The sequence below is a fragment of the Mustela nigripes genome, chromosome X (assembly GCF_022355385.1).
Source record: "Mustela nigripes isolate SB6536 chromosome X, MUSNIG.SB6536, whole genome shotgun sequence".
NCBI lineage: Eukaryota > Metazoa > Chordata > Mammalia > Carnivora > Mustelidae > Mustela > Mustela nigripes.
The window spans coordinates 45,955,435-45,979,762 of record NC_081575.1 but is presented as its reverse complement, the minus strand read 5'-3'; the positions used below and the strand labels follow the sequence as shown (position 1 = coordinate 45,979,762).

Sequence of the window (24,328 nt, the reverse complement as noted above, 5' to 3'; positions counted from 1 at the left end):
TAGTCTCTCAGGTTGGAAAACAACATCAAACAATAATGCCCACTATTAACTGGGATGCAGGGACATGGACACATTCACATGTGCAATCAGTGGAGGGACAAATAAGTAACATCTTCCCAGAGAACAATTTGGCGATACATCCCAACAGTCTTAAAAGCATTCCTTCTATTTGACCCAGAAATATCACTTCTAGGAAATGGAGCATAAAGATATAATTAAGGTGTGCACAAAGTATACGAGTATAGGAATGGCTCTATTATTTACTAAGAAAAAAAATGACAAAAATGGTATACCACACAGATTTTTTTTTTGCTAATACCCAACTGTCTTTTTCCATTTTTATTTTTATTTCATTTTTTTGTATTGAGATATAACCAACATATACCATTACATTAGTTTCAGGTGTACACCATAATGATTCAATATTTGTATATATTACAAAATGATCACAATAAGTATAGTTAATATCCATCACTATACATCATTGCAAAAATTTTTTTCTTGTGCTGAGAACTTTTAACATCTACTCTCTTAGCGAATTTCAAATATGCAATACAGTATTATTAACTAGAGTCGCCATGCTGTACATGACATACCCATGACTTATTTATTTTATAACTGGAATTCTGTATCTTTGGCCACCTTCACTCATTTTGCTCACTCCCCCACCCCCTATGTCTGGAAACCACCAATCCGTTCCCTGTACCTGTGAGTTAGGTTCATTAAAGTAAGATTCCACATACAGTGAGATCATACAGTATTTGGCATTTTTCCATCTGACTTATTTCACTTTGCATAATGCCCTCAAAGTCATTAAAAATGGTCACATAAGGATCCCTGGGTAACTTAGTGGGTTGAGCCTCTGCCTACGGCCCAGGTCATGGTTCCAGGGTCCTGGGGTTGAGGCCCACATCAGGCTCTCTGCTCAGCGGGAATCCTGCTTCCCCCTCTCTCTCTGCCTGCCTCTCTGGCTACTTGTGATCTCTCTCTCTGTCAAATAAATAAATAAAATCTTTTTTTAAAAAATCACATAAAAATGACAAAATGGTATACACATAGAGCATTTTAAAAACAAATATTTCAGTGAAACAGCAGAAAGAGAAATTAAGAAAGCAACACCATTTACCATTACACCAAAAATAATAAAATACCTAAGAATAAATTTAACCAAAGAGGTGAAAGACCTATACTCTGAAAACCACAAAGCACTGATGAAAGAAATTGAAGATGATACAAAGAAATGGAAAGATATTCCATGGTCATGGATTGGAAGATAAATACTGTTAAAAAGTGTGTCCTGGGGCACCTGGATGGCTCAGTCATTAAGCATCTGCCTTCAGCTAGGGCCATGGTCCCAGGGTCCTGGGATCAAGCCTGCATCAGGCTCCCTGCTCAATGGGTAGGCTGCTTCTCCCTCTGCCTCTGCCCCTGCTTGTGTTCCCTCTCTCACAGTGTCTCTGTCAAATAAATAAATAAAATATTTAAAATAAATGTGTGTACTACCCATAGAAATCTGCAGATTTAATGTGATCCTTATCAAAATATCAACAGCATTTTTCACAGAACTAGAACAAACAATCCTACAATTTATGTGGAACTACAGAAGACCCCAAATATCCAAAGCAATTTTGATAAAGAAAAACAAAACTGGAGGCATCACAATCCCAGACTTCAAGTTATATTACAAAGCTGTAGTAATCAAAACAGTATGGTACTGGCACAAAAAAGACACATAGGACAAGGGAACAGAATAGAAAACTCAGAAATGAGCCCACAACTGTATCATCAATTAATCTTCAACAAAGGAGGAAAGAATATCTAATGGGAAAAAGTCTCTTCAACAAATGGTGTTGGGAAAATTGGTCAACAACATGCCAAAGAATGAAACTGGACCACTTTCTTATATCATCCACAGAAATAAACTCAAAAATGGATTAAAGACCAAAATGAAACCACACAAATTCTAAAACAGAGCACAGGCAGTAATTTCTCTGACATCAGCTATAGCAACATTTCTCTAGTTATGTCTTCTGAGGTAAGGGAAATAAAAGCAAAAATAAACTACTGGGACCACATCAAAATAAAAAGTTTCTGCACAGCAAAGGAAGCAATCATCAAAACTGAAAGGCAACTTCCAGAATGGGAGAAGATATTTTCCAATGACATACCTGATGAAGGATTAGTATCCAAAGTATATTAAGAACTGATCAAACTCAGCACCCATAAACCATTTTTTAAATAATGCAGTTAAAAAAATGAGCAGAAGACACGAGTTGACATTTTTCCAAAGAAGACATACAGAGTGCCAACAGACACATGAAAAGTTGCTCAACATCACTCATCAACAGGGAAATGTAAATCAAAACTATAATAAGATATCACCTTAGACAAGTTAGAATGGCTGAAATGAACAACACAGGAAACAATAGATGTTGGCAAAGATGCAAAGAACAGAGAACCTTCTTGTACTGTTGGTGGGAATGCAAACTGGTGAGGTCACTCTGGAAAACAATACAGAGGTTCCTCAAAAAGTTAAAAATAAAACTACCCTATGACCCAGTAGTTACACTATTAGCTATTTACCCAAAGGATATAGAAATAATAATTCAAAGGGATATGTGCACTGAGATGTTTATAACAGCATCATCCACAATAGTCAAGTTATGGGAAGAGCCCAAATGTTCATCGACTGATGAATGGATAAAGAACAGGTGGTAAGTGTGTGTGTGTGTGTGTGTGTGTAATGGAATATTACTCAACCATAAAAAGAATGAAATATAAAAAAAAGAATGAAATCTTGCCATTTGCAATGACATGGATGGACCTAGAGAGCATTATGCTAAGAGAAATAAGTCAGTCAGAGAAAGACAAATGCCATATTATTTCACTCATACGTAGAATATAAGAAACAAAGCAAATGAGTATAGGGAAAGGAAGAGAGAGAGGCAAACCAAGAAGCAGACTCTTAAACATAGCAACAGAATGATGGTTACCAGAGGGAAAGTGTGTGGGGGGATAGGTGAAATAGGTGATGGGGATTAAGGAGTGCACTTGTGATGAGCACTGAGTGTTGTATGGAAGTGCTATATCACTAAATTGTACACCTGAAACTAATATTACACTGTATGTTAACTAACTGGAATTTAAATTAAAACTTAAAATTTACGTATAATACATTTTAATATATATTTATTTAAATTTATTCTATTTTATTTTCTGACTTCAAGATCTTTCTTTTTTAATTTTTTTAATGATTTTAATTATTTGACAGACAAGAGATCACAAGTAGACAGAGAGGCAGGCAGAGAGAGAGGGGAAAGCAGGCTCCCTGCCCAGCAGAGAGCCTGATGCGGGGATCAATCCCAGGACCCTGAGATCATGACCCAAGCCGAAGGCAGAGGCTTAACCCACTGAGCCACTCAGGCACCCCTTCAAGGTCTTTTTAAAGCTTATTAAGGGAACACGTTTTGCAATCCTCCAGTATTAGAAAAAAAAAATTCCCAGGTGGTCTTAGGATTCTTTTATAATTTCTTTCCTTTCTTTAACATTTAAATCCTTGATCCATGCATTCTTGATTCATATTTTAGTATAAAGTGTAAAATAAAGATTCAGCTTTTCTTCCTGGATGGATAACCTATTGTCCTAAAAAAATTGTTGAATGATATATATTTTTCCCAACTGATTTTAAATGCCAACTTTAGGGGATTTTTAAAAGATATTATTCTCATTTTTGATGAAGACCAAGATATTGCTCTTAATTCTACAACTGATTTAAAGACTTTAATCACCCTCAGAGCACTTTGAGACACCACAAATCAACCTTTTCCTTCCATTTATTCCTCCATCTCACATATTTTATGAGCATGCAAAGGTAAACCATGATATCCACAATAATTTTCCCAAGGCATACCTTGAGTTCCCTGGAAACCAATTTCTTGATTGTCCACTATTTAATAATTTCCAAGCAGGTTCTTATATCACCAAAGAAAGCTGACTTTGAGAGTGCTTTTTTTAAAAAGTTGAACTCCTAGAAACAGAGACTAGGAAGGTAGGTAACCAGGGCCTGAGACAGGAGGTGGGAGAGTGATGGAAAATGTTGGTCAAAAGGAATGTGACTTCAGTCATAAGATGAATAAGCTCTGGGAATCTAATGTAAAGCATGGTGACTACAGTTGATAATACTCTATAGCATACTTGAAATTTGTTGAAAGAGTAGATCTTAAGCGTTCTCACCACACATGCACAAAATAGAAACTATGTGAGGTGATGGATGTGTTTATTAATCTCATTACAGTGATCATTTCACCGTATGCATGTATCACTTCCCCCAAGAAAACTGGATTTCAGTGGTCAAGAGCACAATCTTTGGAATCTGGAAAGCCTGGGCTTGAATTCCAATTCCACTAGTTACTTACTGTGAGAACTTGACAGTTGAATCTTCTTGAATCCTCGTCCTATTGTCTCACAATGGAGACCAAAAAAATACCTACCTCATCGATTATTGTTTTGCATAAATGAGATAATCCATATTACACAGCAAACCTGTCCCGTGGTAAACACTACTAATAATGTGAGGTATCAGCATGCCTGGGTGGCTCAGTTGGTTAAGCAGCTGCCTTCAGCTCAAGTCATGATCCCAGCATCCTGGGATCGAGTCCCACATCCGGCTCCTTGCTCAGCAGGGAGCCTGCTTCTCCCTCTGCCTCTGCCTGCCACTCTGTCTGCCTGCGCTCACTCTCTCTGACAAACAAATAAATAAAATCTTTTAAAAAATAATGTGATGTATCATTTTGGAGAGGGTCTCACAACATGCAATAACCATTAGTCCTTCCTCTTCAGGATCCCCTGTTGATGGTAATTCCCCAGGCTGTTGTCAGTGATACTGGAGTCCCTTGATGGTAGGAACCTTGTGAATATATCCTCCATAGGACTCAGCACAGTGCTGAACTAATAACAGTAACAATAGTAAGAGTAATAATAACCACAACAAAAACAGCTTCCAGCAAGAGTCTACCCTTGCCTATGGGGCTCTTACCTCAGCAGGGAGCCCTTCAAATTGGGGATGCTTGCAGTGGGACTCCTGATCATCCCAGTGCTTGAAAGATTCTGCACACCTGTGAGGATGACTCTCATTCAGGCTCTCTTCTGTTTGACTCCGGACAAGTCCACTGAGACAGAAAAAGGACAGTTTGGGGCAAAGAATTATGCAAGGCCAGGGGCTGGGGCATGAGAATGAGGGTTTGAGGACCTTACCCAATGCCGTGAATCCCTAAACCAATTATATAGATGATAAAAATATGGTGTGTGTACCAGAAGACCTCAAAATAACTCCTCCGGATAAACTCCATAGCTGATGTCACCATGAGAACCAGAGCTACTGTGATGATCAGACCAGTGAGACCAGCAATGCTGGTAAATGTCACATACTCCACTGTCTACAAAAGGAGAAATTTCAGCCTGACACAACAGGTGCCAATCATGCCATGCCCTTCCATACGCGTGACCAGATCGCAGATGCTTTGCCATCAAGTCAACTCACCATGTTTGGAGACTGGAGAGGATTTAGCCAAGAATCTTCCCCTTTCTTTTTATGAGATAGGGTGGAGAGAACAAAGGCAAGGGACCCATCTCTGGCCTGTCGGCTTCTGCTGTAGTGTTCAAAGTTGAACAGGTGTGCAATGATGTGAATGGCTAAATGGAAAGATGACGATGAATTGAAAATTGTCTCAGAAACATCACTGCAGGCATGCCCCACTAGCAAAGGAGAATCCTATAGATAGTGTCTAGCAGAATGCTGAGTCCATGGGAAGTGCCAGATAAATCTTGACTGCAGCGAGAACGAAGATCTTTTGTATTCTCATTCTGTTCCCCCAAAGAATCAAATATAAGTTCCATGAAAATAGGCATACAGGGGCACCTGGGTGACTCTGTTAAGTGTCTGCCTCCACTAAGGTCATGATCCCAGGGTCCTAGGATCCAGCTCTGCATCAGGCTCCTTGATCAAACTGCTCAGTGGGGAGCCTGCTTCTCCCTCCACTACTCCCTCTGCTTGTGCTCTTGTTTTCTCTGTCAAATAAATAAATAAAATCTCGAAAGAAAGAGAGAAAGGAAGAAAGGAAGGAAGAGAGAGAGAAGGAAGGAAAGAAAGAAAGAGGAAGGGAGGGGTGGAGGAAGGAGGGAAGGAAGGAAGGAAAGACGGACTGCCTACAGCAGTGCCTGGTAAATAGTGCCAGGTGTTTGAGAAATACTTTCCGAATGTCAAAATGTGGAGATGAATGAAACTATACTCTGAATGCTCACGAGCTTGCAGATTTGTGGTTTGCATCAGTTACCTGTGAGTAGGCAGATCATATATGCTACCAGCTTGTGGAAGGTGAGGCTATGACCCAATTGCTTTCTCAGGGTACGCCTGCAAAACTACAAATGGAAAGTGATCAAGGTCAGGTGTCTCCAAGCAGTTTATAAAATTCAGTAACCCATAACCAACATGTCTTAAAGCATACCAATACCCACCCACCCTTGCCTACCCACTTGGCTACCAAAGGAGACCCCTGGTTTCCCTTCCTAGGAGATTGAAGGTATTGGGTTGCCCCACTGAGGAGTTCAGGGTCTCTTGTCTTTAATGTGAAAGTTGACCTAGGAATGGTTGGGACTCACTGAGCAGGTGCCCCTCAGGAAGGACAGCAGATTTCGACACACAGGAAGCAGGATCAACATGCTGTTAAAATTCAGGCAGCGAGCAGAGGCTCGGGCCCAGGCCAACGCCGACTAGAGCAGAGGAGAGAAGAGATCATCAGCTGCTTCATCCCGTCATCTAGGAAGTGAGAACAGCCCAGTCCACCTGGAAAAGGGCAACATCTTCTTCACCCCTTTCTCAGTAGCCAGCACACTAGGTCTAGGCTCTCTGTTTGCAAAATGACAGAACATTTGCTTAACTTAACAGTAAATTGAGAAATTCTCATGACAAGTTGCTTGGAGATATTTGACTATACATCTAACAATACAAAAGAGAATAAGATTCAATAATTCCACATTAACATATACATCCTATTGATGTAATACTTTGTAATGAGTATCTTTGCTTAATACACTCAATTATTGGTGTGCCTGGGTGGCTCAGTTGGTTAAGCGTCTGCCTTCTGCCTTTGGTTTGGGTCATGATCTCAGGGTCCTGGGATGGAGCCCCTGTGTCATCGGGCTTCCTGCTCATCAGGGAGTCTGCTTCTCCCTCTGCCTCTGCCCCTCACCCCTGCTCAGGCTCTCTCTCATTATCTCTCTCTCAAATAAATAAATAAAATATTGAAAAAAAAACACACACTAGGGTGCCCGGGTGGCTCAGTCAGTTAAGCGGCTGCCTTCAGCTTGGATCATGATCCCAGGGTCCTGGGATTGAGCCCTGCATCAGGCTCCCTGCTCAGCGGAGAGCCTGCTTCTCCCTCACCATCTGCCTGTTGCTCTGCCTACTTGTGCTCTCTCTCTCTCTGTCAAATAAATAAAATCTTTGAAAAAATACACTCAATTATTATTTTACTGTCATTTGCAAAACAATCTTGAAGATTGTATATATTTTTATTTGCATTTTAAATAAAGCTTATATATTTAGAAGTATAATTACAGATGGTGACTAGTTTTTCTCTTTTCTGTACTTTCTAATGTTGCCATTATAAGCATGTACTCATCATGTAAACAACAAAAAATTTAACCATTTATATTTAAGTCACCTTTAATGATTGAATACAGCTTAGGCAAAACTAGTGAACCCCTCAGAGCAAACATTTTAAACTCAGGCCAAGATTTGAGAAAGGAGAGCTTCTGAAAACAGAATTTCAAACTGATTTCCTTGGGTGGCCACGCAGCATACATCAAGATCAGTCTGCTGCAGCAGTATAAGTTGCCAGAAAAAGAGACAAGGAAGCCGTGCTTCAAGCCAAGTACTTAGGCCCCAAACAGGCTTGATTAGGTATCAGTTAGACAGAATATGCTCAACTCCATGGTGGTCAAGTCCAACTTCCCTCCTTGACTCTGTGCAACTGGTCTCTGAGTCAGCTCCCTGTACTTGGGGCTGCAAGCTATAGACTGTACCAATGTCATAACGGCCAGCCTTACACGTGTGCCAATCAGCGACTCACCAAAAGGAAGAATATGGGTCAGAGTGAACGATTTCTTCTTTTTTTCCTCTCTTTTCCCCCCTAAATTATTCTAATATTTTTAGCACAAAAGCTCGTTTTCCATGAGACACCTAAACCCAGGGCAAGGTGACATCAAGCCAAGCCAAGATCTGCCTGACGTCCATAATGGCTTACCACATTCGGCAGCACAGTGAACAGGAGCTGCCCTACTATTTTCCATTTCTGGCTCTTCCATATGACCTGTGTTTTCTCCCTCTGCTGAGTCACACTCCGACTGTTTTTCAGCAAGACATTCTGTTCCGTTTCTGAGTAAATTTTCTCTGCTCATCTTAAAGATCCTGCCTTTCCACATTGGTTTGCGCAGCTTGCTTGAGACACAGAGGTTTCTTAAAGCTAAAATCAGCAAGTGAGTGGAAAATACAGGACTACACTTTCACAGTTCCATATTCTGGAGGGGCTATCTGTATGGGATGAATTCTTTTTAGAGGAAATCTTCTTTCCCCATTGCAGTGCACCAAAATATCCTGATTTATGTGCACTTCTCAATATCAACACCACCTGATGTTCCAGTTCAGCTACTGCTGTCATTAATGTCTTACTGACTATGAATTTAAACTGCTTCTCCTGTTACCTATTTGCTCTGCTTCATAATGAATCAAATAACTCTCTGGATTTTCCTAGAGAAAGCACAAATTCAAGAAATAACTACAGAATGATTAAATAAATTATGGCACATCAATGCCATGAATGGTTAGGGCCTTCAAAGGATGAGAGCTATATGCAGGGGAGTAGGAGTGGTAAATGTTTAAGAACCAGTTTTCCAGGGAAGAGCGGAGATCTTGATTTCCAGCCTTTGCCAATTTACGTGATGTCAATACCCCTGTCATGGCAGATTTCAAGATACCAATTTGCTGTAACTGAACACCATGAATACAGGGCTGGGAAGAGATGTACGCAGAGGCTATTGCAAGCTGGTAGGAGCTAGTTCCAGCATACCACTAGATACATACCCACATGGAAAGCTATCTGAACTACATTAAGTATAAGAAGCAATTTCCAGGGGGGAGGGGGTTGGGGAGAAGGGGGTGGGATTATGGACATTGGGGAGGGTGTGTGCTTTGGTGAGTGCTGTGAAGTGTGTAAACCTGGTGATACACAGACCTGTACCCCTGGGGATAAAAATATATGTTTATAAAAAATAAAAAATTTAAAAAAAAAGAAGCAATTTCCAGCCAATATCAACAATACAATCCCTTTCTTGGTGAAAACAAAACAAAAAACCCTCAAACACACCAAAAAAACAAACAAACAAAAAGACCTCTTTGCTATAGTGTATGTGTTTTTCTAAATTCATAGAATGGTACATACACCCAAAAAAAAAGGCAAATTTCACTCTAGGCAGGAAATTAAAAAGTGAATAAGGATAATACCCACCTCAAAAATAAAACTTGTGTGTCTGATGCATCTGTGAACTTACATCAGTGTATCTGTATAGACACACACAGAAACTATTAACAGTGGTTATCTCTGGGGAATGGAATGGGAGGGCAATTTTCACATTTTTACTTACACATTTCTGTATCATTTGCTGTCACAGAAAGTAGCATTATTTATAATTAAATGTTTTTAATAGAGAAGATTTTAATAAATGAAGTGAATGAAATGTCCACAGGATATCAGCATGATTCATTTTTCTGCTGCAGACTTTTTGGTCATAAGCTAATTAAGCTCTTAATAACTAGTCACATCTATTGCATCACTCTCTTACTAAAAAGCTATTTTTAAAATAAATTAACACTTCCTTTAGAGTTGTGGTTTCCAAGGAAGGATCAAGGAACAACATTTAAAATAGAAAACAGCAGGGTGAAATAAGCCATGAACAGAACATTCAAATTGGTTGTGATCGCAACATGGATCCTTTGATCATAGAGAGAAAAGAAGTATTTTTTAGGACAAACTCTTTAAACATGTACCTTGGACAGGTCTTTGTGGAAAGCCAATGATCTAATCAAGATGAAAGTGATTTAACCAAATCCCTTACCTGCTACTGAAAAACTCACTAGAGTTAGCAGTCAAATTTGCTTTTCTAAGACTGATAAGCCTATGAGACAATCAGTCTCACCTCCATGCTTCTCTCTGGTCACCTCCACATCGACGTGCCCTATCCACTCCACACCCTCCCTCTTCTAGTCCTCACCTACCACTTCCACAGCCTTCTCCATCCTGTTATTCTCACCCGACCCCTGCCTTTCTTCAGGTCTTGAGTTCTGCCATGCTACTCACCCCACAGATGCCCTATGTATCCGTCTTTTTAAATGGAGAGGTGTTTTTCCATGATATCAGTCCACAGCAGTGGCTTTCAAGCTGTTTATTTACTTGTTTTAAACCAAACTCTTTCTGGAAATCATAAGCAGGAGTCCATAAGACAAATAAAGGCTGAGGGGCGCCTGGGTGGTTCAGTTGGTGAAGCCTCTGCCTTTGGCTCAGGTTGTGATCCTGGGATCCTGGGATCGAGTCCCAAGTGGGGCTCCCTGCTCAGTGGGGAGCCTACTTCTCCCATCCCTTTCCTCCCACTCATGTGGTGTGTGCTCTCTCTCTCTCACACACACACATAAAAATGAATAAACAAATCTTAAGGGCGCCTGGGTGGCTCAGTGGGTTAAGCCGCTGCCTTCAGCTCAGGTCATGATCTCAGAGTCCTGGGATCGAGTCCCGCATCGGGCTCTCTGCTCAGCAGAGAGTCTGCTTCCTTCTCTCTCTCTCTGCCTGCCTCTCCATCTACTTGTGATTTCTCTCTGTCAAATAAATAAATAAAATCTTTAAAAAAAAAACAAATCTTAAAAAAAAAAGGCAGGTAAAGGCTGCTTTGAATGAAGTAGGGGCAGGGGCAGGAGGTCTACTCAGCTTTCCCCTCATACCCCATGGTAGTACTTGAGTCATTTTTAAATGACTGCTTAATAGTTTTCTTTACTGTGTGTTTTTATCATGAGGTCTGGGGAGTGTGCCTTACATAGAGCTGTCAGATTTAGTGAACAAAAGTACCAGATGCCCAGCTAAATCTGAACTTCAGATTTTAAAAAGTGAGTAATTTTTTTTAGCATACCTATGTCCCAAGCAATACTCAAAATATAGTTATACCAAAAAGTGATTTATTTTTCTGGAATTCAAATTTAACTGGGAGAGGGGGGCACCTAGGTGGCTCAGTCGTTTAAGCACCTGCCTTCAGGTCAGGTCATGATCCTGAAGTCCCGGGATCCAACCTCCCCACACCCCCTCGGGCTCCCTCTTCCTCTGCTCTTCACCCAGATCATGCTCTCTCTCTGGGTATCCTGTATTTTTTTTTTCTGGGTGCCCTAACCCTAGCGGAAATTGGGGCATTTGGGTCTCAAAGGAGCCAAGGTGACAAATAACAAAAAAAAAAAGAAAAGAAAAGAAAAGAAAAGAAAAGAAAAAAACAAAACAAAAATAAAAACAAACAAACAAAAAAATCCCTAGAGATTCTCCATATCAAAAGTGTGATACTCACCCCCAAGATTTCTCTTGTATAGTAGTACTTATCGGCTTTTTCGTATGACTGGAAGGCATGCACAAAGAGGAAAATATTCAGCCCCAACCAAGTAGCCTGGAGGAAGAAAAAAACAAGCAAAGAACCAAGTAAAATTTGGATATGGGAAGGAATAGATAAGGGATAGAAAATAGTGTCACCATTTTGGCTCTTTTATGTTTATCTCTTTTTTTTAAGATTTTTTATTTATTTATTTGACAGAGAGATCACAAGTAGGCAGAGAGGCAGGCAGAGAGAGAGAAAGGAGGAAGCAGGCTCCCTGCCGAGCAGAGAGCCCGACGTGGGACTCGATCCCAGGACCCGAGATCATTACCCGAGCCGAAGGCAGCGGCTTAACCCACTGAGCCACCCAGGTGCCCATATCTCTTTTCATTGTAAATGAATACAATCCCTCTAGTATCCAGCTTACTTTCAGAGAGAGTTAGCACTTCAAGATATGCATTTGTCAGATGCTAATGACCAGGATCAGCAAACCAAGGCCCATGGGCCAAATCTAGCTCACCATTTATCTTGTACAGCCTGCAAATTAAGAATGGTTTTTACTTTTTTTGTTTGTTTTCACATATTTATTTTTTAAATATTTTATTTATTTCTTAGAGAGAGAGAGAGAGAGAGAGAGCACGAGTGCACGAGCAGGGGGAGCAGCAGGAAGAGGGAGAGGGAGAAGCAGGCTCCCCACCAAGCAGGGAGCCCAATGCGGGGCTTGATCTCAGGACCCCAGGATCATGACCCAAGCTGAAGGCAGACGTCTAACCAACTAAGCCACCCAGGTGTCCCTGTTTCCCCACATTTAAATGGTTGGAAAAATCAAAAGAAGAATAACATTTCATGATGTGACAATTACATGAAATTCTAATTTCAGTGTCCATAAATAAAGTGGTACTGGAACCTAGCAACACCTACTTACTCTTATATTGTTTATAGCTGCTTTCATCATTCAGTGGAAGCAGTGAGTAGCTGCGAAAGAGACCATAGGGCCTAGCAAAGCCTAAAATACATTCTACCTGGCCCTTTGCAGAAAACATTTGCCAACTTCTGGACTGGAAGCATTCCAACCATTGTAACTAAAAGATGGCAATAAGTGAATAAATGGATTTTTAAAGAAACAAAGAATAAATTTAACATCTATAACAATACCAATATGGAAGGACAAAATGATTCCTGATGGGCCTGCCTCTCTAATTACTCCCTGACACACATTTTCCTGTTTTTAGATTGTGAGTCTCTTCAAATTAACCTATCATTGCTCTGGACTCATCTGAGCTCCTAAGACTGCTTTTGTCTATTCCAGGCTCTGTCGCTGCACTGGCAAAGGGGAATTTGGAACCCACTGCCCCATTGCCTTGGAGACCAACCAAGGCAGCTCTGGACCAAGATTTGAAGTGCTACTTTGTAACTAAGCAGAACTCTAGGGCACTGGGAGGCCCTTAATATATATTGTTGGCCCCAGGATGGATCAGAACCATCTCAGTCTGACAAGTAGAAAGCCTTTAGCTTAGGGCATAACTTGTTCAGATTCCCTAGATCTGGACCACTCACTCACACACCTCCATCAGCATAAGCATAGTGATTTAAAGTGATATTGGAGGGCGCCAGGTGTTTCAGTCATTAGGCATCTGCCTTTGGCTCAGGTGGAGATCATGGAGTCCTGGGATGCAGTCCCACATTGAGCTCCTTGCTCAGCAGGAAAACTGCTTCTCCCACTTCCCTACCCCCCCTCCCCCACTCATGATGCTTGCCCTTATCCTCTGCTTTTTCTCTCTCTCCCTCAAATAAATAAATAAATAAATAAATAAATAAATAAATAAATAAAATCTTAAAAAAATAAAGTGATAGTGGAGTCAAACTCCTTGGGCTCAAATTCTAGCTTCACCACTTTCTAGCTCTGTAATTTTAGACAGATACGTTATTTAACTTCTCTAAATCTTAGTGTATTCCATAAAGTGAAGAGAATAATGATATCTACCCTCAGAGCAATGCTGTGAGTCTTACATGAAATAATTATGCAGAGTGATTAATACAACAGTCGGTGCATAGTAGGAGCTCAATAAATACTAACTCCAGATCTAGGTTATTACCAGTCTTCACTAATCCATTTCTTCCTTCATCCTTTGCTCAGACTCCATTTCCAGTACTGTCTTTCAGAGATTCTTGATCCTAATAGAAAAAGAGCAGTGACAGCCACAGACACCTCAAGAGTTCCAAAGACAGAGAGAGCAGAACAATTTCAGGATCTGAGAGTTCTTTGCCTCTGTGTCAGACCATCACCAACTGTAGGCAAGGTGAATACAGTGACATCTGGGAGTAAGGCATTCTATTTCCCACCTTCACTATCATGTCCTCCATTATGGGTGGAAAGTGAGGTAGAAGACTTGGCCAAAAGGGTAGAGGTAAGAATGGTTTTTTAATAATTTATTTTTTTTATTTTAAAAAATAGTGCCAGGGGTGCCTAGGTGATGCAGTCTGTTAAGTGCTTGACTCTTGGTTTTAGCTCAGGTCATGATCTTGGAGTCTTGAGATCAAACCCGAGACCAGCTTCCTGCTCAGCTTGGAGTCTGCTAGAATCAATCAATCAATCAATCAATCTCTCTCTCTCTCTCTCTTTCTCTCCCTCTCTCTCTGCCCTGCCCCCCTGAATGCTCCCTCTCTCTCAAATTAAATGAATAATTTTTTTTTAATAGTGCGGGGCATCTGGGTGGCTCAGCTGGTTGAGCATCTGCCTTTGGCTCAGGTCATGATTCCAGGTTCCTGGGATTGAGCCCCAAGTTGGGCTCTCCACTTAGTGGAAAGTCTGCTTCTCCCTCTCCCTCTGCCCCTTCACCTCCCCTGATCATGCTTTCTCGCTCTCACTCTTGCTCTCTCTCTCTCTCTCAAATAAATAAATAAAATCTCTAAAAAATAATGCATAACTGTATATGTCAGAGATAGCAGGAAGTCTGAGCCTGCCAGCAAGATCAGTAGGGGGTGGAAATTCAAAGCTACATAGTTAAATGTGAGTCACTATAATGGGTGATGAACTCTCCGAGCAAAAACTGAGAGATACAAAATGCAGAGGATTTTAGAACTAGAAGCAAACTTATATTTGTATCTAATCTAGTTATTTAATTTATCGCACGCACACACACAGATGACCCAAAGTCTAGAGAGAATAAATAATTTGATCAAAATCCCTCAATTAACACCAGAAATGAAACTCATTACCAGGTTCCCTGTCTCTTCAACTAGTGCAAACGGAATTAAATATACAGGATCGAGTGTTGAAAATATAAAGCATAGGGTAACCTGCCAAAATAAGCACTGGGCCTTTTGTTGAATGCAAAACAACCAACCTTCCAGGGGAATATGATTGCTCTTCACACCTTTTTTCCCTCAAGCACCTGGGCCATCATAGGGGACCCAAAGGAAAAAGATGAAAGAAAAGAGATTACCCCAGAAGGGGATGACACGAAGATCTAGGAAAATGAGAAAGGACAAAGGGAGTTTCAAGCTCGGGGGTGGCTCAGAAATGGAAGAAAGAGTGGGGAGAGGTGTGTGTGTGTGTGTGTGTGTGTGTGTGTGTGTGTGTAAGGAGAAGGAGGTTGTGCATATGTGGCATGCAGGGTAAAGAATTTCTGGCCTGAACACTGGGAAGGTGGGTTTGAGTGATCGTTCTGCAATCCATTCACAGTGTGACATATGGGTCTTACTTTCCTTGTGAAAAATAAAGGAGCTGCTTTATAGCTGCACTAGGCAATGCCATAGCCACTACCCACATGTGATCACTGGAAATGTGGCTAGTCCTAATGCAGATACACTGTAAGTGCAAAATACATATCAGGTTTCGAAAACTTAGGAAAAATAAAATACATTAAATGATCTCATTATTATTTTCTTTTGTCTTTTTTTAAATATTTTTTTGAGTAGAAAGTTTATTGGAAATTATGTGTCAAGCATAATTTACTATATGTTGGCTAACTGAACATTAAAAAAAGATGAAAATTACTTAAAACAAATTAAAAACATCTATAAAAGTTCAGGACATTTCGGTATTTAAAGATAAAACTAGGAAAGTTATAGTATCATGGTTAAGAAAATAATATTTATGAGAAGCTATACATTTTTTAATTATTGAAAACAAATATCTAACAAAATGTCTTGCCATTGCTCTGGGGGAGAAGATGAGGACAAATATTTTGTATTTCATTTATATATTTGTTAAAAGATTTCCCATATGACATTTCAAATAGTCCCATTTCCCTTGTATTTTGGTATAATACATGAATTCACACAAAGGAGATGGAATAAATAAAATTACAAATGTGGTAGAAAAGTAAACCACAGCACACCCAAATATGCTGTGAATTACTGCAAAATTCGTAACCCCAGCATGTAAGACATATTAGTTTTAGGAAAAGAGCACTGCCCACCCCCATCTTGTTAATATTTTCAATATTGATTACATGTTGAAAGGATAACATTTTTAAAAGATTTCTAATCTATTCATTTGTCAAGAGAGAAAGAGCACAAGCAGAGGGAGAATGAGCCAGAAGGAGAAGAAAGATCCCCTCTGAACAGGGATCCCGACACTGGACGCGATCCCAGGACCCTGGGATCCTGACCTGAGCTGAAGGCAGATGCTTAACCAACTGAGCCACCCAGGCACCCCAAATGGATAACATTTTTGATATATTGGGTTAGACTAAATAAACTACTGGACATTAATATCACCTACTTCTTCTTACCTTTTTCAACCTAAGTACTAGAAAAATTTTTAACTACATATGTAGCTTACAGTCCATTTCTAAAATGGAGAGCACTGGGCCATTATGACCAAGAATATTTCTATCTCAAACATTCAATGATTTTATGAAATCTTGCTGTTGGTAGTACAGAAAGGATGAAGAGAAACAAAGGCTACATGGCAGTAGTTAGAAGTGACATGGAGGAGAAAAAAGATGGAAAATGAAAACACTGAGATTCCAAATACTTGAGGTTTATATCATTTGTCTCTTTACCAACCAATTTCTGGAGTTGGATTTTTTTTCCCTTTTCTAAAATGGTGAAATACATCATATACACAAGATTTTATAAAACATGTGTACTCTCAGAGTTGGGCTTTTAATGGATAACTGGCCTCAATGGGCCCCATATTGGCATAGAATATTTCCATTTCAAATAACTTTAGAAATATTAACAAACAGGCGCGTTTGGCTGGCTCAGTTGGTTAAGCATCTGCCTTCAGCTCAGGTCAGGATCCTGGATACCCAGCATTGAGCCCTGTGTTGGCTTCCCACTCACCAGGAAGTCTGCTTCTCCCTCTGCCCTTCACCCGACTCGTGCTCTCTCTCTCTCTCTCTCTCTCTCTCTCTCAAATAACTAAATGAAGTCTTTAAAAAAAGAAATATCAACAAATTACTGTTTACAAATTACTCAAATTACTCTCTTAAGAATAATTCATAGATAGGAAACATTACTTACCAGAAACAAAACTGAGAACCAATGGTTAACCACCCAGTTGCCCATTGTCAAGAGCTGGTTTGGAGTCTCTCTAAGCAGCAGGGAAAATTCAGCAACCTGGATTCTGGTGAAGTTCTTCAGGGTTGGGACCTCTGTCTAGCTCAGAGTATGTGAGTCTTTAAGAAATGAAAGATAAACAATTACCCAGAAAGCTTGAAGGAGTGAAATAAGTGCATTTTGCCTTCCTCCTCTGGACGGAACTCTGTTATCAGCTTGAGGAGACCAGCCCTACCTATGACAACTGTAGGGGTTTTCCCTGGTGGGGTTTTATCCCTTCAGGAAATAGCAATCTTCTTGAGTGAGAATATTCTCTCTTTGTCTTATCAATATGACCTAATGTGAGGCATTGCTTGCCTTGATAAGCTATTTGCAAAGGTTTCTCACTAAAGGCTGGGGCTATAAGCAGATGGCCTCAGGAGAAACAGGGCAGGAAGCAAGCTCGTTAAGCTTTAAGGTGGGCTTTCAGAACAGCTGCCACAGCTGCCCACTGCAATTTGGATCTCAGCCGGGCTAGCTCAGAAATGCTGCTATATACGTTCTCCTGAAGGATGATCTGGCTCTGGGGAGAGCTTGACTGACTAGGAGGACAAGGGGGAAAATGGCTAAATAAATAAGAGAAAATTTCAAAGATATAAAGGCACACCTCAGTTCAAAAGAAACAGAGACAGAGGAGCACCTGGGTGGCTCAATCAGGCAAGTGTCCAACTCTTTATTTCGGCTCAGGTGGTGATCTCAGGGTTCTGGGATCCAGCCTGCTTCAGGCTCCACACTCAGCAGGGAGTCTGCTTCAGGATTCTCTTTCCCTCTGCCCCTCCCCCTGTGCCTGCATGCCCATGGGCGTGCTCTCTCTCCCCCCCTCTCAAAATAAATACATACATTTTTTTTAAAAACAGACGGAATACTCAAAATGAGAGAGGTGATAGTTTTCTAGTATGGATTAACTAGAATTGTGTGTTCAGTTCTGGGCAGTTTTTTTTTCCTTTTCTAAAATGGTGAAATATATCATATATAAAAGCAGCATAAAACATTTATATATACTTTAAAGAATAATTTTAAGGAATGACTATGTATGTACTCACTACCCAGGTTTAAAAAAATAAAATATTTATTTCTTAAAACCCTCTGTGCGACCCTCCTTGATTACAATTCCCTCCCACATCAGATGTAACTGCTATCAGCTGGGGGTCTGCTTCTCCCTCTCCTTCTGTCCCCCCAACTGCCTTTTCTCTTTCTCTCTGTCGAATAAATAAATAAAATCTTTAAAAAATAAAAAGATTTTAAAAATAACACTTTCATTAGCTTTCTAACATACCTGCAACTTAGTGTCATAATGCTCCATGAAATTAGCACAGTAGGTCTTAAGGGTATTCCTGGAAGCCATTCCTACACTAAGATAGCTAGCAATCAGTCTATATATATATACCACATGATATATATTCTCCAAACCAAACTAAATATACCACCAACACAACTTCCCCTTAGCTTTACCCAGAAATGCTCATGGCCTCTCCAGTGTGGCTCGATATGAGGGGAACTATGGCAGAGGGGAAGAAGGAACAGAAAGTGACCATCATCTTAACCATGTGTGATAAAAATATCTTGATTTTGCAAATTTTACAAAAGCACTTGACCATGCCCAGGTCTACACCTTAAAAGAGAAATGAAAACCTGTCCTTGGGAGGGTAACCAGAATGATGTAATGATTTGAAACCATTTTATATTAAGAGGCGTTAAAGGATTTAGGGAATTTGGCTTGGAAAAGAGGTTTGTCCAGAGCATGAGCTTATCAACGTTTGGGTGTTGGGGTTTTTTTTTTGGGGGGGGGTTATTTTTATTTTTATTTTTACTGAGATTTAGTTTGTCTTATATGTGGTCCCAAGAGGTCAACCTAAGACTGAGGGCTCTAAGGTAGTAACACATTTTTGTTCAATATAAAGCAGAATTTTCTAACAAAGGTGTTCAGAGAAGTGAAGAGGTAATGAGTTTCCTGTTATTTGAGATGCTTAAGGAAGAATGAATGACTCCTTGCCAACTATTTTATAGGGGGAATTTCAGCACCAGATGGGTGGTTAATTAAATGTCTTTGAAGTATCCTCCAATGTTGAGATCCTGTGATTCATAAGAGAATGATTTATAATCTAGGTGACAATTGATGTATTATCTAAACGATTATACATACAACACTGAATGGAGCCTTGTGTCTGTGGTGAGGGGCCCCTATTCCCAATATAAGAGTATTAAGAAGTCATTTAATAAATTGGCAGGCATAAAATCTGGGCAAAGAGAGTCTGATGATCTTAATGGAATATTATTAAACCACAACAGCAGGATCAGTTGGGCTCTTTCAGAATCAGACTATATTAATCCAAATAAAATATTCATGCCCTGAATCTGAGGCTCCTCTTTCTTGGGCAATCCTGGACACACTAAAAAGATTCTTACTGTCAACCTCCTTTTTTTGGTGAATTACCTAAGAATTGCTTTCCTTTTTCTGGCTGTAGACCTTATAATACCTTACCTCCCTTCTCTTTTACCAGACTGTCTTAATGTTTGCATTTCCCAGGTTTATAGATTTTCAAGTTTGATGTTGGCTGCTTCCTGGAAACCTCTAAGGAGTACTTAAGTGTCATCAGTAACTTATCCGCGGTTACACTATAGGCTGCAGTCTTTTGGAAAGACTTCCTGTAGACAGTTGATCCCACCCATGGTAGGTAGATGTTTGTAAATTGCAAACAGAGCCCCTCCCTGACTTGATTGCTCCATCTTCTTCCCTGATCCCTTGCCTCTGTCACTGTATGTTCCAAACTTACTTTTACAATTGTAACTTTTATACAGTCTTTCCAGTAATTAATACATAACAGTAACAGTCAGTATTGAATTGCTTAACAGTTGAAACATGTACCTTGGACATCCAGAAAAATGCTTTTGAGAATTCTTTTAAGACTTTGATTGTTGAGGGGAGGGATACCTGGCTGGCTCAGGTGGTAATATTACCATAATATGGTGCCATATTACCATTAATAATTATCATTAGGTTGGTTGTAGAGAGGACTTAAAAATATAAATATCTTTTAAAAAAAGAATTTGATTGTTGGTTTCCAAAAAGAAAAATTTAAATGGTTACGATGAAAAAAAAGATATTTATATTTATTTTACCATTTATAACTATAATTGTTATTAACTGTTTCTCATTTAAATCCACAGAGGATGGTTTGGGGAAGACAGCCTTCTCTTTTTTAGAACTTAGAGCCTCTAAAGGTATTAATCTGGCCTGATCACAGTGTCTAAAAATAAAACATCCCATACTGATAACATGTTATTGTTTGAAATAAATTGTTTTTATTTATTATTCTCCTAAATTCTTTTCCCTATGATGGATCAGAACCAGACCTCACAAAGTGGCCTCTATTAAAGACAATATGGTGTGATGAAGCTGGATTTAACTACCAGCTCCTACTCACCAACAATGTTGCCTTGGAAAAGCCTTACTTTTCTCAGCCTCAGTTCCTTCCTCTGTAACTTAGTGTGTTGGTTCTTCATAGCAAAAGTGTCCAAGTAGTAGTCTTATATTAATAGGCAGAAGGTGAGGTGATGTTAGGGAAGAGGCAGTGATGCACCAGCGTGGTATAGTTGTTAGAAACACAGATTTCAGAGCCAGTCTACTGGGATTTAAAGTCTGCCTCATTTGATTTATCCATAAAATGGGTTGGTGTAAGAATTAAATGAGTTAAAATATGTAAAGCAATTAGAACAAGGCACTCTATAGTTGCTTGCTGCTGTGATGATGATGATCCCTAAGAAAATAGAAGCAGAGGGCCTGAACCTAATGGTATTTTCTTTTACCACTGGAAAAGAAAGCAGAAATCATTAGAAGCCAACATTATATAAACTTTGTAAGATTATGGAACATTTGCCACTCCCGTGTGTCTATTAGCTTTATCTCTTGTTTCTCCAGAGTGGTTAGCAGATAAATCTTAAAATAAAATGAGCCTGGGGGCACCTGGTTGGCTCAATTGGTTAAGCATCTGCCTGCGGCTCAGGTCGGGTCCTGGGATGGAGCTCCACATTGGACTCCCTACTCGGTCGGAGTCTGCTTCTCCTTTTCCCCCTCCCCCTGCTTGTGATCCCTCTTCCGAGGTCTCTCTCTCTAATAAATAAATAGAATCTTTAAAAAAATTAAATGAGCCTGTATGCTTGGCTTCACATGCAGCAAGGAAGTGGGGGAGGTAGAGAGACTGTGTCTCATTCTGCATTTAGGCTTAGAGAGACTGCTACCAAAAGGAGAGAAAACAGGGGTGTCCCTGTGGCTCCAAGGAAGAAGGAACACAGGGAACAGACCTAGACCTGGAAAGGGGCTTGGGGACTCAGTGATGGCAAGGTTCATGTGCTTCCCTGCCCTCCCTTCATCCCTCATTGGGACTGTGGTAAGCATCAAATGAGCTTCTGACAGTGCCTTTTAAGCGGATAAGTGTTACAGAGACATCATGTTAAATTGCAGTGACTACGTTCATTTTACAACTATTGCATTGGAAAGCTGACCTCAAAACTGTGTTGTTAAAAGATAAACTGAGGCATGTTAAAAATATTGACAATTTATGTGAGCAAAGATCAATTCTCATCAGGCAGTACCAAACCAGAAGTGGTTAGGAGCCCTCCTCTGGCAGGAGCTAGGGGAATAACTCCCATAGAGAAGGTACAGAAGCAAAGAAAGGAAATTATTGGATGGACTATAGTTTAAAGCCTAGTTGGCTATTTGTGATTGGTTGTCCTCAGGTTTCTATTTCTTAACCTTGAGGCATTTATAGGCAGAGGTTTGAGTTTGTTCATATAGGCCACCAAAGCGTTACAGCCTTCTCAGTCTAATGGCCTCTTCATTTAATTAAATAGTACGTAAGACCTGTTCAACTGGGGCGCCTGGGTGGCTCAGTCGTTAAGTGTCTGCCTTCGGCTCAGGTCATGATCCCAGGGTTCTGGAATCCAGTGCGGTGTCCAGCTCCCTGCTCAGAGGGAAGCCTGCTTCTCCTTCTCGCGCTCCCCCTGCTTGTGTTCCCTCTCTTGCCGTCTCTCTCTCTGTCGAATAAACAAATAAAATCTTAAAAAAATTTTTAAAAACCTGTTCAACTCCTTAAACTCAGTTCAGTGTTTCAGTATTGTTGGGACCACAGTCAAACTTCCTTTAAGACTGACTGAACAAGTTCTGCCTAGTGCAGGAAGCCTTCTCTGACCACATCAACAATCACACCACACCTTCTTCTAATTTTCATAGGAGTTCCTCTTAACTTCCTGCAGCTGCTGAAACCTTCTATTGTGATTTTTACCTTGCTCTGAATGAGTCCTGTCTCATCCAGATGGCCCCCTAAGGCAGAGAAGAAAGCTTTCTATTCATAGGTGCTCAAAAAATAGTTGTCAAGGGATGGTATATGGTAGGCAGTATAAATGGCCCCCCAAAGACGTCCACATCCTGATCCCTGGAACCTGTGAATATGTCACCTTATATAGCAAAGGGGAATGAAGGTTGCAGGTAGAATTAAGGATGCTAATCAGGTCACCTTAAAACAGGGAGATTATTCTAGATTATGCAGATGAGCCTGATGTGATCTCAAGGACCCTTAGAAGTGGAAGGAGGAAGAATGGGTCAGAGTTACATAATATAAGAACATGAGCCTCTGTTGATGGCTTGGAAGATGGATGGAAGGGGCCAAGAGCCAAGGATCGTGGGCAGCCTCTAGAAGCTGGAAAAGGAAGGACATGGGTTCTCCCCCAGAGCCTACAGAAAGGAATGCAACCCTGACAATACCTTGCTTTTTGCTTAGTGAGACCCACTGCAGATTTCTAATATCCAACATGGTAAGCCACCAAGTTTGTAGTACTTTGTTTCAGCAGCAGAGGGAAACTAAGGCAGATGGCAAGAAATGACTTTTCTGTGACTGTATTCAGTGGCCCTGAACTTCCTAGTCAGCCTAAGCCTCAAGTTTTCAGGGCTCAAGGTTGAGAGTCTATAGTTCCTATTATTAACATAACCTGTGCTATGGGGGAAATGAGAACTATTTTGAAGCAAAGCAAGATACAAATAATAGATCTTTTTAATAAGGAAAGGTAACTGCTTAAAACAAAGTTTCCCTCCCCAAAAAAAGTTTTCCTTGGTTGTATTAGAAACATTTAGCTCATTCTGGGGGAACTCTCCCAAAACAGGATGCAAAAATTTGCCCTCCCTTCCAGAAAGCACGAGATGAGATTACCTAAGTTTTGAAAACTGAGCTTTTCTTGCTGTCAGGAAAAGGATTTTTGATTGTTAAAAGTTGGACTCTGGTTACAGGCTCTTCACCATGGGCTATCAGAAAACAAACCTTGGTTTTCTTGGTAAAGAAAAGAGAACTGGGGGCACCTGTGGCTCAGTCGGTTGGGTGTCTGCCTTCAGCTCAGGTCATGAGCCTGCTTCTCCCTCTCCTCCCCACTCTTACTATCTCTGTAGCTATCTCTCAAATAAATAAATAAAATCTTAAAAAAGGAAAAAAAAATAGAACTGAGTATGGGATAGAAAGGAGGCATCTTGAAACCTAGGGAGAGGGCACCTGGGTGACTCAGTTGGTTAAGTGTCTGCCTTCGGCTCAGGTCATGATCCCGGAGTCCTGGGATTGAGCCCCACATGAAGCTCCCTGCTCAGTAGGGAATCTGATTTTCCCTGTGACCCTCCCCCTTCTCGTGTGCTCTCTCTCTCTCTCAAATAAATAAATAAACCCTTTAAAAAAAACAGATAAGGAGGAGAACTGCTGGGTATGTTAGGGAAAGTAGCCCAAATGCTCTGGGGCTCAGTCCTAGAAAGATGTCCCCCCACCTATAGCCAATCAAGTGCACTAAGAGCCATAGCAAAAGGCAAAACCTGTACCCAGAACCCGTGCCCACTGGTATTCCAGTCTGCATGTGAGTAGGAACATGATTCCGTTCTGCCCAGGGATTTACCAGCCAACCATTCTGTGGGAGGAAGCAATGCCTGGAACTCGGTAAGATTTTTTTAAATAGTGGCGAAATACACCTAACCTAAAATTCACCATTTTAACCATTTTTAAATGTACAGCTTAGTGGCATGTATTACATTCACAACATTGTACAACCATTACCAGTCTCTGCCATCATTTCA

General features: G+C 40.4%; 1 protein-coding gene across 1 annotated transcript in view; it reads right to left on the bottom strand.

The window, feature by feature from the left end:
* Positions 1-17,218, bottom strand: part of NOX1 (NADPH oxidase 1) — a 28,778-nt gene extending 11,560 nt beyond the window's left edge. Inside the window, exons 1-7 of the mRNA XM_059384699.1 lie at positions 17,152-17,218; positions 11,656-11,751; positions 6,658-6,768; positions 6,333-6,417; positions 5,540-5,691; positions 5,254-5,435; positions 5,036-5,168 (exon numbers count right to left, since the gene is read on the bottom strand). Of these exons, the coding sequence (XP_059240682.1) occupies positions 5,036-5,168; positions 5,254-5,435; positions 5,540-5,691; positions 6,333-6,417; positions 6,658-6,768; positions 11,656-11,751; positions 17,152-17,196 (804 nt within the window). The 5' untranslated portion in view covers positions 17,197-17,218. The remainder of the gene's footprint in view (positions 1-5,035; positions 5,169-5,253; positions 5,436-5,539; positions 5,692-6,332; positions 6,418-6,657; positions 6,769-11,655; positions 11,752-17,151) is intronic.
* Between the last annotated feature and the right edge of the window lie 7,110 nt (positions 17,219-24,328).